Source organism: Phacochoerus africanus, chromosome 15, assembly GCF_016906955.1.
Source record: "Phacochoerus africanus isolate WHEZ1 chromosome 15, ROS_Pafr_v1, whole genome shotgun sequence".
Classification (NCBI taxonomy): Eukaryota; Metazoa; Chordata; class Mammalia; order Artiodactyla; family Suidae; genus Phacochoerus; species Phacochoerus africanus.
In genome coordinates, this window is record NC_062558.1 from 126061216 (window position 1) to 126078412 (window position 17197).

General features: G+C 33.8%; 1 protein-coding gene across 1 annotated transcript in view; it reads left to right on the forward strand.

Annotated features, from left to right (window-relative positions):
* Positions 1–17197, forward strand: part of ATRNL1 (attractin like 1) — a 765538-nt gene that overhangs the window by 341930 nt on the left and 406411 nt on the right. Inside the window, exon 25 of the mRNA XM_047760605.1 lies at positions 16848–16909. Coding sequence (XP_047616561.1) covers positions 16848–16909 — 62 coding nt within the window. The remainder of the gene's footprint in view (positions 1–16847; positions 16910–17197) is intronic.

Below are 17197 nucleotides of genomic sequence, written 5' to 3' on the forward strand. Positions count from 1 at the left end.
TTTGAACCTTTGTCAGAATCAGTTGACTCTATTTATGTGCAGCTGTTTCGAGGCTTTCTGTTCTACTCCATTCATCTGTGTGTCTGTTCATCAGCTCACATTGCTTTGATCACTAAATTTTTTCTAAGTCTTGGATCAGATAGTGTGAGTCTTCTAATTTTGTCCTCCTTTTTAAAAATTGTTTTGGCTTTCTAGTGCCCTTGCCCTTTCATATAAGTGCTAGGATCTCCTTTTAAAAACAAAAAAAATTCTAGAAGAAATCCTTCTGGGTTGTTCCTGTTGTGGCACAGCAGAAACGAATCTGACTAGGAACCGTGAGGTTGTGGGTTTGATCCCTGGCCTCGCTCAGTGGGTTAAGGATCTGGTATTGCTGTGAGCTGTGGTGTAGGTCGCAGACATGGCTTGGATCCCACATTGCTGTGGCTGTGGCGTAGGCCGGCAGCTGTAGCTTCAATTAGACCCCTAGCCTGGGAACCTGCATATGCTGCTGGTGCAGCCCTCAAAACACAAAAGACAGAAAAAAAAACAACCTTCTGGGATTTTGATTGTGATTGCATTGCATTTATGTATTAGATTGGGAGAATGGACATAATCCTATTGAGTCTTATAAGTCATGACCACTGTTGATCTCTTTGTTATTCAGGCCTTATTTTATTTCTTTCATTGGCGTTTTGTAATCTTCAACCTGTGTGTTTTACACATATTTTATCAGACTTATTCCTAAGTAATTTTAGTTTTTTAATACTATTATTATATAATTTTTTCATTCCTATTTCCAGCTTTTTATTGTTAGTACTGATTTTCTTTGAGTTACAATGGGGTTATGTCTCAATAAACCCATGGTAATTTGAAAATATCACAAGTAAAATTGTATTTAATATACCCAACCTACTGAACACCATAGCTTAAACTAGCCTACCTTAAATGTGCTCAGAACACCTATATTAGCCTATATTTGGGCAAAGTCATCTAATGTGAAGCCTATTTGGTATCAAAGTGTTGAATATCTCATTTAATTTTTGGAAAGGGTACAGAATGTTTGGAAGTGTCTTGGCTGTTTACCCTGGTGATTGAATGGCTGACTGGGAGCTGTGGCTCACAGCCCCTGCTCAGCATCATGAAAGAGTATCTTTCCACTTACCACTAGCCTGGGAAAAGATCAAAATTTCAGTATGTGAAGTATAGTTTCTACTACATGCATATTGCTTTCACACCATTGTAAAGTTGAAAAATTGTAAGTCAAACCATGATCATCTGCATATAGAAATGCAATAGATTTTTGTAACTTTAATTTGTATTTGGCAAAATTGCTAAATTCATTTAATATCTATATTAGTTTTGGGGATAAACAATCATAAAGATAGTTTTATTTCTTCCTTTTCAATTCTTTCCATATCTTTTCTTGGTTGATTCCACTGGGAAAGAGCTTCAGTGTGGTGTTGAGGAGAGGTGGTGCAATCAGACATCCTTGCCTTGCTTCCAATCTTAAAGGGAAAACATTTTTTCTTTTACCATTAAGTGTTACATTAGCTAAAGGTTTTCTAAGAAGCTCTTTAATTTAGTTAGGGAAGTTACTTTGTCTAGGAACTTTTTTTTTGAGGCTTTTTTTATATCAAGAATTAATGTTGAATTTTTTCAAACACTTTTTCTGCATCTGTTGAGATGTTTCTTTGGTAATTCACTTTCAATCTTGGCAAATTACAGGGATTGATTTTGCATGTTGAACCAGGTTTGTGTACTGATTTATTACCTTTTTTATACATTGCTGGGTTCCATTTGCTAATATTTATTGAGGATTTCTTTCTATGTTAATGAAAGATATTTGTCTTTACATGTCTTTTTCTTATAATTTCCTTGTCTGGTTTTGTTATCAGGGTAGTGCTAGTCTCATAAAATAAATGTTAAAGTGTTATCTCCTTTTCTATTTTCCAAAGGAAAATGTGTAGAATTAGTATTATTTCCTACTTACATACGTAGAAGTTTTTAATGAAGCCATCTTTGCCTATAGTTGATTATATATAGTTCTTATATATATGGTTATATTTAGTCAATTATAGTTGATTTACTTTGTTGGTTTTATTGTGTTGTTTGAAGGTTTTAAACAAGCAATCCAATTTGATTAATAGTTATAGTTCTATTTATTTCTTCTTCAACAAACTGATTATTTTGTATATTTCAATTTCTTCATTTTGTCAAGGATGTTGAATTTATGGGCATTAGATTGTTCCAAGGGTTGTCGTATTATCCTTTTCTGTGGCATTTGCAAAAATGTCCTCAGTTTCATTTTTTATGTTGGTAATTTATGGCTTTTCTCTTTTTTAATTTGATAGGACTAGAGATTTACCAAATTTATTGATCATTTAAAAAAATCCTTCTGAATTGCTCAATCTAATAAAGCTATCTACAAAAAATCTACAAACATGAACTCATTGTTAGTTTAGTATAGATACCAATGTTTTTACATGGAAATATTTATTGATATGGTTGTACACAGAAGTTAGTGTATATACATATACGCACATATGTATTTCCTTGTTCTGTCAGCTGAGAGAGCACAGAAACAATAACACAGTAGTATCAACAAGCAAACCCAGTGCCAAGATTTTGGTTTCTAATATTATCCTCCAATGAGGGGAACCAGGACTCCTTGAAGAAATGGTTGATTCACGAACTGGGGTAGGAAGTACACAAGCTGAGCCTCGAGTATCTTATAGTGCCAGAAAATAAGGAACTGTTAAAACAAAAACCAAAACACGAAATTATGGGAATATATCAAAAGGACACAAGAACCAAATGAAAGAATTCCCAGTGGTCAAAGCTGAAACAATTTCATAGTAAATTAAGGTAGTATTGGATCATGATGCAAAGTATACAGTAGTTATACATGACTCCATACTGATATTAATGACTAAATAGATAAATGGAAATTTTTTGTGCAGAAGAATACCAAATAATTTATGTAGATAACCTGTGCTGAAGAAGATGGTCCATAATTTCCCACTTCTCAAGTGTTGGTTGTACATAGGACTTCCTTCCAAAGTGTGCAGTATGGAAAAGTAATAAAACGAGTAACTTTAGAATGGGAAACAAAGACCTCACAGACACAACATCAGCTAGGTTAACAAGGTCGGGACATCAAAAAAGTAGTATGTAATGTTGATAGTATCTACCTTTGTTATGAAGTGATAAAAATTGCGCTTAATCTCCGAAGACCCATAACCTCAGTCTAATCAAGACAAAAAAGTCTTGCAAATGCCATTTGATGGGTGTTCTACCAAATGCCTTACTCTTACTCCTCAATACTATCAAGATAATAAAAACTAGGAAAATCCGAGAAATTTTCACAGCCAAGAGGTGCTTAAGGAGACATCAATGCTAAATATAATTTGGTATCCTTGATGGGATGCTGGAATAGTAACAGAACATTAGATAAGAACTGAGGAAGTGTGAATTCATTATGGATTTTAAGTAATAATAAGCTATGTATATTAGTACTGAATTATAACAAATGTAATAATATAAGACATTAATAATAGGGGAAACTAAACATGAGGGTGAATGGGGACTTTTTGTACTATATAATTTTTCTATGTTTCTAAAAATAGTATAAAATTGTTGAAAAATTAAATGAAAATGAATGGCCTAGAATATTAAAAATAAGAAAATATTGAAAGACTTACACTATGTAATTTCAGGACATGAGGTTTTGATGAAATGATAGACATATAGAGCAATGAAATAGATTGGATAGTCCAGAATAGATTTGATCATACACGGTTGGTTTATTTTTGAGAGGGATGGCAATGTAAATCAATAGAAAAGTTTTTTTCCCAGAAATGTTGCTGGAAACAGTATAACTATTGGAAATAAAAAGAGTTTTGTTCCTTATCTTGCATGCAAAAAAATTACTTTAGAATGGATTGTAGACCAAAATGTCAGAGCTAATAACATTGTTAATGTCTGCAAAATAGTATGGGCGACAAACCTATCTAATTTGGGATAGACACTGACTTTTTATTTATTTATTTATTTTTATTTTTGGGCCACACTGCGGTATATGGAAGTTCCCGGGCCAGGGATCAAACATGCGTCACAGCAGCAACCCGAGCTGGTTTAGTGACAATGCTGGATTCTTTACCCATTGCACCACAAGGAAACTCCGACAATGACCTTTTAAAACAAAGAACAGAAACAGTGAAACAAAAAATTGATTGGAAGAACTTCACCAGAATTTTAAAATTCTTTTTTTCATTTGGCATATTTAAGAAATTTAAGGGCAATCCAGAGACTGAGAGAAAATAATTTGAATACACATATCTGACAAAAAAAATAGTTGTTCTGGAGTTCCTCTCATGCTGCAGTGGAAACGAATCTGACTAGGAACCATGAAGTTGCAGGTTCGATCCCTGGCCTCACTCAGTGGGTTAAGGTTCCGGCATTGCCCTGAGCTGTGGTGTAAGTCGCAGACTCGGCTCGGATCTGGTGTTGCTGTGGCTATGGTGTAGGCCGGTAGCTGTAGCTCTGATTAGACCCTAGCCTGGGAACCTCCATATGCCACGGCTGCGGCCCTAAAAAGACCACACACACACACACACATATACACACACACACAAAGTTGTTCTATATCTTGGTTGCAATTATATGCTTTGTAAAAATTGCCAAAATCCATCATTATATCCACTTGAGTGGAGGTTATTGTATGTAAATTATACCTCAATAAATGTGTTATTGGCATTTCACTATGAATGTATTGCAAATATTAGTCTTTCTGGATTTGACATATTTAAATATATTAAATATATTTGTCACCACAATATATAAGACATGGCAAGATATTTCAAGAGAGCAAATCTGTTATTTAAATTGTAGTCTTCTCAGACTTCCTATATCATGTATAGTTTTGAAATTCAAAACTAAAATGATATAAATTAAAATTATGCTACAAATTCTCTCAATTCTGTAACAAAAAATATTTAGTATTCATTTAATGAATTAACATTACAAAGCTGTACATTCATGTTTTATTGTAAGCTCTAAAGAGTCAGTTTCAAATACAGGTGCATGATTTATTTTGAGTCTTTTCCTAGGAGGGTAAGTGGAAGAGTGTAGTAAACAATATAAATCAATATTAAGTATGTAGAGATATTAAAACCCTAAAAGTAAAACATGTTGAAACCAAAATATATATAATACAAAAAAAAAAAAAAGAGTTCCTGTCGTGGCGCAGCAGAAACGAATCCAACTAGGAAATTTTAGGTTGCAGGTTCTATCCCTGGCCTCGCTCAGTGGGTTAAGGATCCGGCGTTGCGGTGACCTGTGGTGTAGGTCGCAGATGAGGCTCAGATCTGGTGTTGCTGTGGCTCTGGTGAAGGCTGGCAGCAACAGCTCTGATTAGACCCCTAGCCTGGGAACCACCATTTGCCACAGGTTCGGCCCTAAAAAGGCAACAACAACAACAAATATATATACACACATATATATATAAACTATTCATAGTGAACAAAGATAAAAATAATAAATATCATACATAATTTTAAGTTTTGCATATATGTGAATAAATATGTAGAATATATATCAGAGATCATATCAGTATATATTTATTCCCTTAAGCTCATCTTATTTAAGTCGGAGTTTCATATTCCTATTTGGATATTTTACTTATGTCCATTAAAAGTCATCATTTGGCATAATAAGCTGTTTCTATTTTTATTTTTCCTACTTTTTCATACACCCTCCTAAACCAAAACTTTCGCTTCTTCTACTTAAAACCTGTAGTGTAGAAGTTCCCGTCGTGGCGCAGTGGTTAACGAATCCGACTAGGAACCATGAGGTTGCGGGTTCGGTCCCTGCCCTTGCTCAGTGGGTTAACGATCCGGCGTTGCCATGAGCTGTGGTGTAGGTCGCAGACGCGGCTCGGATCCTGCGTTGCTGTGGCTCTGGCTTAGGCCGGTGGCTACAACTCCGATTCAACCCCTGGCCTGGGAATCTCCATATGCCGCGGGAGCAGCCCAAGAAATAGCAACAACAACAACAACAACAAAAAGACAAAAACAAAACAAAACAAAACAAAAAAAACCTGTAGTGTAGATCAAAGCACCCCAGTCCAAGAGAGGTGATGACCTCCGGGTGGTGGGAGTTAACATTTATTTACTTTTACATTTTCTTCTAATTTATTATTGATCCTCATTCTTCAACATACTTTCTTGCTCTTTCAAGAGCTTTGGGAAAGGATTAGGGTGAGAAGAAGCAAAACTTCCTGGGTTCCTGGTTTGAAATGTGAGATCCTCGATTGGACTCTTTCTAATGTGAGGAACATTAGGATTCTTTACAGGTAACCCACATACACTGGAGCTAATTTTTAATGTGTGTATGTGTACAGCAATTGAGAGGATTTAGCTGTTATTAAACTTAGCGTCATAAAGAGGCTATTCTTCAGCCTCTTCAGCTGCTTTATTGCCCCGAAAACCTTTCGATGGAGAAACTGGTATTGAAAGAAGCTGATTACTCAGGACTTCACAGTGAATTGAATTGGAGGCTGTATTCTATTCATGTAATACCTAAATAGCATTATTTAGATCATCTAAATTACTATATTATTTAGATACTTATGTGAATCTGTAATTAGTATAGCCAGAGTAAGTGTACTGTGTAATTGAAAAAAAAATCAAAACATGAAAGTATTTATGAATGAATGAAAAGTCACCATAAAGAAGTTCCTCATAGAGCAAATTGCATCATAACTGTGCTGTTAGTTTTATACCAAATCTGGAATTTAACAGTACTCAGCACCATCAGATTTTATTTCATATATTGGATTCAATGTAAAACAACCCTCAAGGATAATATAATATTAAAGTATACTACAGATAGTATTGACCTCTTTATTTTTTTTGTCTCTTTTGCTCATTATTTTCTTCTGCCCAGTGTCCTCTGAGGTAAAAGACCTGCTCAAGACCAAAGTTGAAAGGATTTCCTAAATTTAACCCCAAACCCCTGTAGTTACGTTAAAATTATCATGTAATTTTAACTCTGTTTTCTACTACATCAAATACCCATATGATTTCATAATTTTTTTTATTGAACCTCAACTTAAAACTCACGTTTTATTATAATAAAACCTAAGTTCTCTGATGGCATTGTTTTTGATCTAGTTTAAAAAAACTGGAAATTTTACATTTAGGGGCGAAAACATCCGAGCAATTGTGGGGACCGACTAAATCATCTTTGAAAGCACTTTATTCTAGAAAGCACCCAATTCACTGCATTCTGGTCCATTAGTCTAGGTTTAGTGGAGAGAAAAGAGTAGAGATTTAACCTTAAAAATATCCAAAATTAGGTATCTGTAGAAAATGTTCTTTGAAATTTCATTGTCTTAGTTGTTTCCTTAAAATTATTAATGCCTTTTTCAATGCAGATGGTTTTATTACTTATTTAGTAGGAATACATATTTATGAAAAATTGATATTTAAATATTACCACATGCTTTACTAAGAGTGTTGGCTACACTTGCTACTTTGAAGTCTTAGATATAAACCTGATTTCTGACGTTTTAGAAGTAGGATTCAATGATGAAGTTGGTTTAGTGAACATTACTGTTTAAAAGGAAGCTCCCATTTGATCACTTAATAAATTATAGAGGAAAAGCAAGCTTGTGGAAAAATATAATTTATAAAACGTTGTGTTAAAAGCATAAATTACATATAGACTTCCAGATTCACCATTACTCTTGCTGTTTTATATCTTTGATTTTTTGAGTTAAAACCTGAGACTCTTCAAGAAACCTCATAAATATGCTAGTAAAATAATTAAGAACAGGTAGCAGTACAAATGCAAAGTTTTGTCTTGTCATTTTAAAGGTTATGTTTGTTTTACACATAACAATACTGTTTTTGAAAAAATATATCCTTTAACTTAAAACTGTTTTAAAACTTTCTATTTAGAACATTAGGTACATCTCTAGAAGATACTGCAGTTCATCCACTAAACAGCTATAAGTACAAATGCTAGGTTCTTTGCTAGTTGCTAAGAATATATAACTATGTATTGTAATGCCTGACTTGAAATATCTTGGAGTCAAGTGCAAAGAAAAGACAGGTATGCTAATTATCACCGTACACAGTGATTAACTGATGCTAGGAAAGTGTACAACTTAAGAATTAGGGTCAGAATGCATTGATTTCCATTTTAGGTCCACTGCTTGTTACCTGGATAATCTATAAACCTTTGTTTCCTTGTGTAAGAGGAATTTAATGGCATGACATATTTTATGGGGTTATTCTTTAGATTAAATATGAGTGTATGCAAAGCACTTGGTACAGTGACTGGGCAATAAAATAAGCACTTTAATAAATGTTAACTCTTTTTAGTGGTCCTGTGGTAAAAAGATATGGTAGGAATGAGAGGTGTACAATTCAGGGCCACCAAACAGAATCTAAAACCACCAGGAAATGAGTACTTCGATAGGAGTTACCCAAGAGAAGGTGTTAGGGCAGGAGGGGATGGCTTGTGCAAAACGAAGTAAAGGGGTTAATAGTAGTGTAGTCTGATCAGACTGCAGTGCTAATGATGCTCTGCTTCAAGAAAGAAGCAAGGGCCAAATATTTCAGATCATTGCCATGTCAGGGAAGGTGGAGTCCAAGATGAAAGTAATGGAACAACACTGAGGAAATTTAAGTGGGAGAATTAAGGATTGTGATGAGGGGAATTATAGGAGACTCCTTAAGTTTCAAAAAGAGCATTTTGCCAGCTGGGCGAAGAATGATCAGAGAGTTATGAAGCTGAAGACAGAAGGACCAGTTAAGTTTTTGCATGAAACAGGAGGAAAGTTATGAGTGCCTTTACAAGGCGTTTATTTATTCTAAAAAGAATTAAACCCACTAAATATTTATAGACAACATTCAAGGATTTATAATCAGAGTAAATTGTATAGTATTTATGGAGACTTGGCCAGTATATTTGTTCCCCGTGTTTTTATGCAGAAATAGGTACTATTCTCCTTTTAAAAATCATCTATTTTCTGTTTAGTCATATTTTCTTAAATATTACTTTATCAGGAATTATACAAATCATATTATTAATATGCAGTGTTTAGTTACTTGTAGGAAGTTTATGTTTATCTGAGACAGATTATCCTAGTTGTTCTTATCCATTAATAGTTAATTTAAGCCCAAGTTTGTTTTTATTTATTTTTTTAAAATGAGTAAATAAATGCCTAAGGAGATTTTGAAACCTTGCCTGGAACATAGCCTGGTTGTCTTTAAGGTATGACTAGATGACTCACTTCCATTACTTTACTCTGCTTTTATATCATCATTGTTAGTAGACAGAAATGCAACTGATTTCTGAATGTTAATCATGTATCCTGCTGCTTTGCTGAATGCATTGATCAGTTCGAGTAGTTTTTCTGAATATAGTATGTTATCTGCATGCAGTGACAATTTTACGTCTTCTCTTCCAATTTGGCTATCTTTTTGTTTGTCTGATTGCTGTGGCTAGGACTTCCAATACTATGTTGAATAAAAGTGGTGAGAGTGGGCATCCCTGTCTTGTTCCAGATTTTAGTGGGAAGGCTTTCAGCTTTTCTCCATTGAGTATTATATTTGCTGTGGGTTTGTCATTAATGGCTTTGATTATGTTAAGGTATGTCACCTCTACACCCACTTTAGTAAGAGTTTTCATTGTGAATGGATGTTGGACTTAGTCAAGTACTTTTTCTGCATCTATTGAGATGATCATGTGGTTTTTGAGTTTTCTTTTGTTAATGTGGTGTATGATGTTGATTGATTTGCTTCTGTTAAACCAGAACCATCCTTGTGAACCTGGGATGAATCCCACTTGGTCATGGTGTAGGACCTTTTTTATATGTTGTTGGATTCAACTGACTAACATTTTGTTGAGACTTTTTGCGTCTATACTCATCAAAGATATTGGCCTATGATTTTCTTTTTTGGTAGTATCTTTGTCTGGTTTTGGTATTAGGGTAATGGTGGCTTCATAGAATGTCTTTGGGAGTGTCCCTTCTTCAACCTTTTGGAAAAGTTTGAGAAGTTCCTCTTTGTATGTTTGGTAGAACATGTCATCATTATGAAGGACCATAATCCAAACAGCAGATTGAAGAACCTCTATTTTACTTTTGGTTTGTTAGGTGAATTTGATCATTTTAGTACATTCTTTTATTATTTTCACTTTTGTATACCTCAGTGTTATATCAGAGTTTATAGCAAGCTGACATTTTGTACAAATACACCAATTTGTCCTTCATAATAAGAACATTTTTTCCTCTCTTACAAAATCTGACATTTTGTGGTAAATATCAAGCTATTAATCTACTTCTCTATCCAAGTGCACTTAATGCAACTTTTTCATCAAATCATAAAGTCAAAGTGATGATCATTATTATTGTTAATGAAAAACATAGCATATCTTTAATTCAGGTTTCACATTTTGGACATGTTTTCAATATAAATGTGCCTTTAATCTCAAATGGACAAAATGTGTTATCACTGTTGCTATAGTTTCAGCTGTTTTTAACATGTCATTTTATGGATTATTTGGGGGCACTTTAAAAACATGGGGAAAATGAGGATATTATGAAATTTTACTATTAATTGGTTTCCTGATTTGGATTAATTTGCATAATTATTGGATAACTAGAATAAAATCATTAAAGAAAAGAGAATTTCAAAGGTGCATTTTTGCTGACTAAAGTTTGAAAACTAATGTTAAATTCTTCTTAAGTAAACGTCGTATTTTTCATGCGAATGACCACAAAACCAAATTGGAACATATTGATTATCTGTAGAAGGCCACGCAATAGACATAGCATCATTCACAGATTGAATAGCAATCTTTCTGATTAGACAGTTAGAAATTTTAGTCAGAAATGTAGCTTATCCACTGGAGATACAGTTTCAGGGAAAATACAAATTTATAGAGTGTTGTTTTTGTTATATCAATTCGTCTTACTGTTTTCTAAGTAAAATTAGCTAAATGACACTCTTTTAAAGCTGTCTTTGTTTTCTCATTAGTTAAACAATTTCTCAGGTAATACCACCTGTTTTAGATGAGTAGATCATATTTTGAAATAAGTTGCCTTCTGAAAAAAATCTCTAGAAACATAAGGAAAAACGTTTACTGTTGAATTTAAGAAACTGAGGTAAAAACATGTTAGGAAACCACTTCTGGTATCTTGATTTCAAAATATTTTATATTCTAGATAAAATTGTAACTGGTGGATCTTACACAAATTTTTTGTGCTTATAAACAAATGAAAACATTTTATACAGAAATGCATATTTTAATGATATCTGACCTCTACAATAAATATAAATTTTATAAGGAAAAATAGTATTTTATGATCTGAAATTAGCTGGTACTTATAGGCTATATAATTATTTATAAAATAAATTGAAATAAGTATATACTTCTTAATTATTTCTGAAAATAACATCTGTCCTCCTTCCTTTCATGGCTTTTAACAAGGATATTTAAATTCGTAAGAATACTCTTGTGCTAAAGTTTGCTATATAAATTTATTCATTTATTCATCCAATTTTTTTAGATGCTTACTATGTGCTATGCACCAAATACCGTTCTTGATACTGGAACGGTGCCATGAACAATACAAAAAAGGCCAGTATTCTCAAAGAATTTACATTTTAGTGTGGACAGTTATTTTAACTAGAGATCGACCAATCATTAAGATAATTTTAGATTGATTGTAAAAGAAGTAGGTTCACAGAAGGGTATAGAAGAAGAGAGAGGGCAGACACTTTATGTAAGTGTCTCAGAGAAGTGTGATATTCAGGGGGGCCAGCCACATGAAGACCAATTGCCCACCAGCACTTGAGTGGTTCTCCCTCTGGTGTACTTACTCCTTTCTCTGTGGGTCTTCCAGTTTCTTTGGAATGGGTCTGGAGTTGCCGTATATTCTTTCTGGGTAAATACTGTGAATAGTCAGATCCATTTGCACCTAATGCTAATATCATTTCTTTCTGCTACCCCTGCCTTTCTCTCAAGTTTGTTCTCAGCACTTCTGCATATTTTTAGACACCAAGGAGTGATTTCACATGTTCTTTTTCATGCATGTGTATTTTGCACATTTGCCCCCAAACATGATTTTTGTTCCAAGTTACTTAGTTATAAGGACACAGAGAGGGCAAGCAAACCTTGATAAAATCCTGCAGTACCAGTTTCAATCTTAAGCTTTGCCAGTCTAAGTTTATTTTAACACTGTTGGTCTATTCCCATTGTTTATGCATCACTTATCTTGAAGGAATGCAAAAGCCGTTATATGTTAAAGAATGAAAGTGGTAATAGTGATTTACAAAGAAATTAGTGGCAAGACCCATATATATATATATATATATTTTTTTCCCCCCTAAAAATGTGTCACTTGCTTTTTAAAGATTTCCTGGCTTTGTTCCTCTCCCTAATTGGACCTTCTTTCCTTTGTTTCCTTTTTCCCCTGCTCTGTTCAATTTTGATTTCGTTTCCAACAGTTTTTCCTCAATATGGGTACTGTCCTGGAATAGAGATTTGACTGGTTGCTTTTGAAAATTCATGTGGCCCAAGCTGTTCTAGCTCCTTTTGGAACTTCCCGAGGACCCTTTACACTCATATGCTCTTGGAATGAGCAGATCCACTTCCATTTTTACCTTCTGCATTCAGATTGGCCTGCCTGATTCCAGTGAACACCTTTTGAATTTTCACGTTGATTCCCTCTTCCTACTCCCACGCTGATTTTGGCACCATGTATGCCTTGTGTTGTGGCCTATCCATACCTGTTCATGGTTTGGCATTCAAGGGGGGATAATTTTTCATTTAATTTTGTTGAATTTTTTTTCATATGTATGTATTTGACTTTACAATTTAGTTACCATAGGTATATAGATAGATAATTTTGGTATGGAAACTCAAGGTTATTAAAAACTATGCTTCCACTCCCACTGTCCACCTAGACCTCTGCTTCATAGATTATATTTCTTAAATTTCCAAGTAGTTAAAACTTCTTTTGATTATGTTCAAAATTCAAAATAGTTTTGATTTTTATTTTAATCTGATGATATAGTGCATAAAATCACTACCATTTAACATTTTTAAGTAGTTTCTCTGCATAGTGTTTACTGCCCACCTTTCTAAATGCTCTATGAATTTAAGAAAAGATTTTTTTCCTGTTGTACCTGTGGCTGATTATTTTTGCTCAGTTTTTTAACAGACCTTTTGAAAGTCCAGTCTGTAGTTGCTGTCTCTACTTCCTCACATTCCATGCTCACTTTGCTAAGATTAACATCCCCACCTCATCAGTGAAAGTGCATTTAATTTAGGCACAAAGTTGATGTTTTCAAATTTAATAGTCACATTCTCATTCTCATCTTATTCAACCAACAAAACCGTCCACCTCTTCCTTCTTGCAACTTTCCTTTTCCTTGACATCCTTGACACAGCACTTTCTTGGTTGCTTCCTTCCTGATGGATCGCTTTTTTTAACTCTAATAATGAGGTGGCCTTGAATTTCCTCTTAGAAGTTTTAAATGTGTCATATCTAATCCTTTACCATGCCTCCTCATGTTTATGCTAAATTATGTGCCCATCAACCTAGTTTTGTCTCCATGGCTTCTACTCTTGTGCAAGCTGCTATCATCTCATAACTAGAAAAATACAATATCCTTATTTTTAACATCCTTGCTTTCCTCTGTCATCCCTTCCTCAACCAGCAGTTGGAATGATTTTTTTTTTTTCCTTGAAAGTTAGATCGTGTTACTCCCTGGCTCAGCTCTTACAATGTAAAACTTTTTATCCTGCCAGGGACCTAAGTGAATTAACCCCCGTTTGTCACTCTAACCTTATTTTTGACTACTCTATCCCTAGCTCACAATACTCCAGCTCTTGTGACTTTAGTTTCTCAGAACATCTCTATCCAAAGCATACTATTCCTTAAGCCTGGAATCTGCTATTAATGGATCTTTGTGTGGCCTTACCTTCCTTATTATTTGTGTATCAGGTCATTTATCATGTCTTCAGTAAGGCTATCCCTAACTACCTGAACTTAATTAGTCACACATCCTTGCACTTCCTATCGCCTTGTTTTTTCTTAACATTTACCACTATTGGAAATTATCACATCTGCTTTTAAGTTTACCTGGTTATTTTCTGTTTCCTGCTATTGGTTATTTTCTGTCTCCCACTATTGGGAGAGCAGGGATTTTGTCTTATTTTCAAGGGGGTCACCGGCTCCTAGGGCAGAACTTATGTAAATGTTTCTTTGAATAGTTCTTCATATTTTAAATGACTGAATAACTTTTTTTGTCTGCTTGATCATATAGGTTCTGAACGAGAGATATGTATCAAAATTCCATAATTACATAATTCCATAACATAATTATTCCATAATGTTATTATCTACTTCTCTTTGTAAGTGCAGATATTATGTTTTTACTTACTTGGACTATGTTTGTGGTGCATAAGGTTTATTACTTTTAGGTATTCTTTATGCCTTATACATTTTATTTGGCAAGGTTTTATGATTTTGACTTTAACTCTGCTGTTAATATTATCCCTCATGCCTTTTTTGGTTGTTTTTAAGAGCCTGCTTTTTCATAATACTTTATATTTTGGCTGTAAATATGTTATTGCTATAGATGTGTTTTATATATAAAAATGAAGCTGAATTATGCTTTTTAATGTGTTGTGGAAGTCTCTTGATGAGGATTCAATTTGTTCACATTTAGTGCAGTCCTTGTATATATACTTTGTCTTATTCCTTTATTTTTATTTATTTTGCTATATGTATTAATTTTTAATTTATTTCATCTTTTCTCTTTTCCATACATTTGCTAATTTATTCAAGCCCTTATTGAAGCTCATTTTTCTTCTTTTTCATTTAGATATTTCTCAAAACTGTTTACTTTCCTATTCCAGTTTATCTTAAATCAGTTTCATTTATTATGATTTCAAAAATAATTATCCTTTTGAAGATTGTCCAGTTCTCAGTTGCTCTATTCAGAATTCTCTTCCCATGGATTTAAGTTACTGGTGACAATATTATTTGATTAGCCCTGTTTCTAAGACACTTTCATGGACAGTGCCTGGGGAGAAAATTTATCTCAAATCTTTTACATTTTAAAAGATTTTTTCCCCTAAATCTCTAAAAACATGTTCACCTATAACCAATCTCCTATAGCAATTATCTTTCCTCAGTCTCTGTGTATTTTGTAATTCTTAAAATGCTTAGAAGCCTTTTGGAAATGAATGTTATTATACTCAAGCTTTCAAATATATACACCAAAAGTTTAACCATCTTCTCAACTGACTGTTCTTTATTTTGCATGAGAAACGATGATGTTATTTTAGAATGCCATTTCAATTATTTGCACTGAAAGCTGGGGCAATTATGAGGCTCATCTCCATTGTTTTCCTTCACTTATGAGTTATATCCTCCTCTGCCTTTTGTCTCATGTCTGAATATGGTTTTTCCATATATCCTGTATAGTTTTCTAGTTGTTTAGGACAAGAGAGAAATCTCATTCCTTTTAGTCCATGTTCCCTGGAAGTGGAAATTCTATTACATGTTTTTGAAGGATTTTCAGAAGAGATTATTAAAGGAAAAGGAGATTTCAAAACCTTAATTAATCATTGCTCATCTTCAGCTGTCAGGGAAATTCACTTATGCTGACCATCCTTTTTATACATGACATAAAAATAATATTTATTATATTATACCTACTATATACCGGATACTATAGAATTACTTTTGCTTCAGTTAACTCAGTTAATCTTCCCTCTAACATTATGAGATTGGTGCTTTTGTTATTATCATTCACATATGGATCAAAAATAGGTTAAATAGTTTTCCAAAATATTTACATCTAGTAAGTGAAAAGTTGGATTTTTTTTTTGTCTTTTGTTGTTGTTGTTGTTGTTGCTATTTCTTGGGCCGCTCCTGTGGCATATGGAGGTTCCCAGGCTAGGGGTCGAATCGGAGCTGTAGCCACCGGCCTACGCCAGAGCCACAGCAACGTGGGATCCGAGCCGCATCTGCGACCTACACCACAGCTCACGGCAACGCCGGATTGTTAACCCACTGAGCAAGGGCAGGGACCGAATCTGCAACCTCATGGTTCCTAGTCGGATTCGTTAACCACTGCGCCACGACGGGAACTCCAAAAGTTGGAATGTAATATCAGATTTAAGATGCTGCATTATTGACCAGTACACTATATAATACGTCCTTGAGAACTGTGTTACAGTATGATCTCTAAAATATGAAGAAAAGTGGAGAACAACTTTCACTTATTGACCTGTTTCTTCCCTCAAAATTTACTTCTTATTACCATGAAAATATAAATAGAGGTGACATATTTTGTTCTTTGAGGGGGTGTAAAACAACGTGGGTGTATGCAGCTTCTCTAGACAAGGATATGTAGGAAAAACAAGTTTCCTCAGTTTCCTTAATAGAGTTGAAATTAATTTTTTGGCATACAGGGTATTTATCAACTCTATTGATAGAAAATGTGGTCATTATTAGGTAAAGAAACTTACTTGCATGTTTTAGGCACATTTAATATGCCATAGGATTTCATGTGAAAGTCTTAGCATACATTCCTGAAGTAATTTTATAATGGTTTTGTTAAGCCATTTAATGTTTTATGCAAAGTTTATCATCAGTAGTTGAATATATTTGGTGTTCTAGAGGAAGTTTTGATTCCAGCACATATCATTTATAGGATGGTGATGCTGATTTCTTGATGCTTTAAAAATGTTGTATTTAAAAATGCCATGAAACATCATCACTTCGTAGAAGACCATATATTCAGTGTTTCAAACTTTCTTTAATTTTGATTTTTCAGATTGCATTCTCACAACACAATACAATCATGGATCTTGTGCAGTTTTTTGTCACCTTCTTCAGGTAATTTGCTTTTACTGACATTGAATTTGTTAAATCTGTATTCTGATATATGTTCTATCAATCTGATAGGTATTTTGTCAATTTTTTAACAGTAAATATCATATATAGCGTGTGTTGCATAGTTTTATATGCTTGAATATATACTGTAGAGAAAAAGAAACATATTTAAAATATACTTTTGCAGGATTATTTTGTTAGTACTATTTAATAGCTAATGGATTCAGTGATAACCCTGTGTTCCCCATCACGTAAGTAGTTAAAGCCTGTTTTAATTAATGGAATTAACAG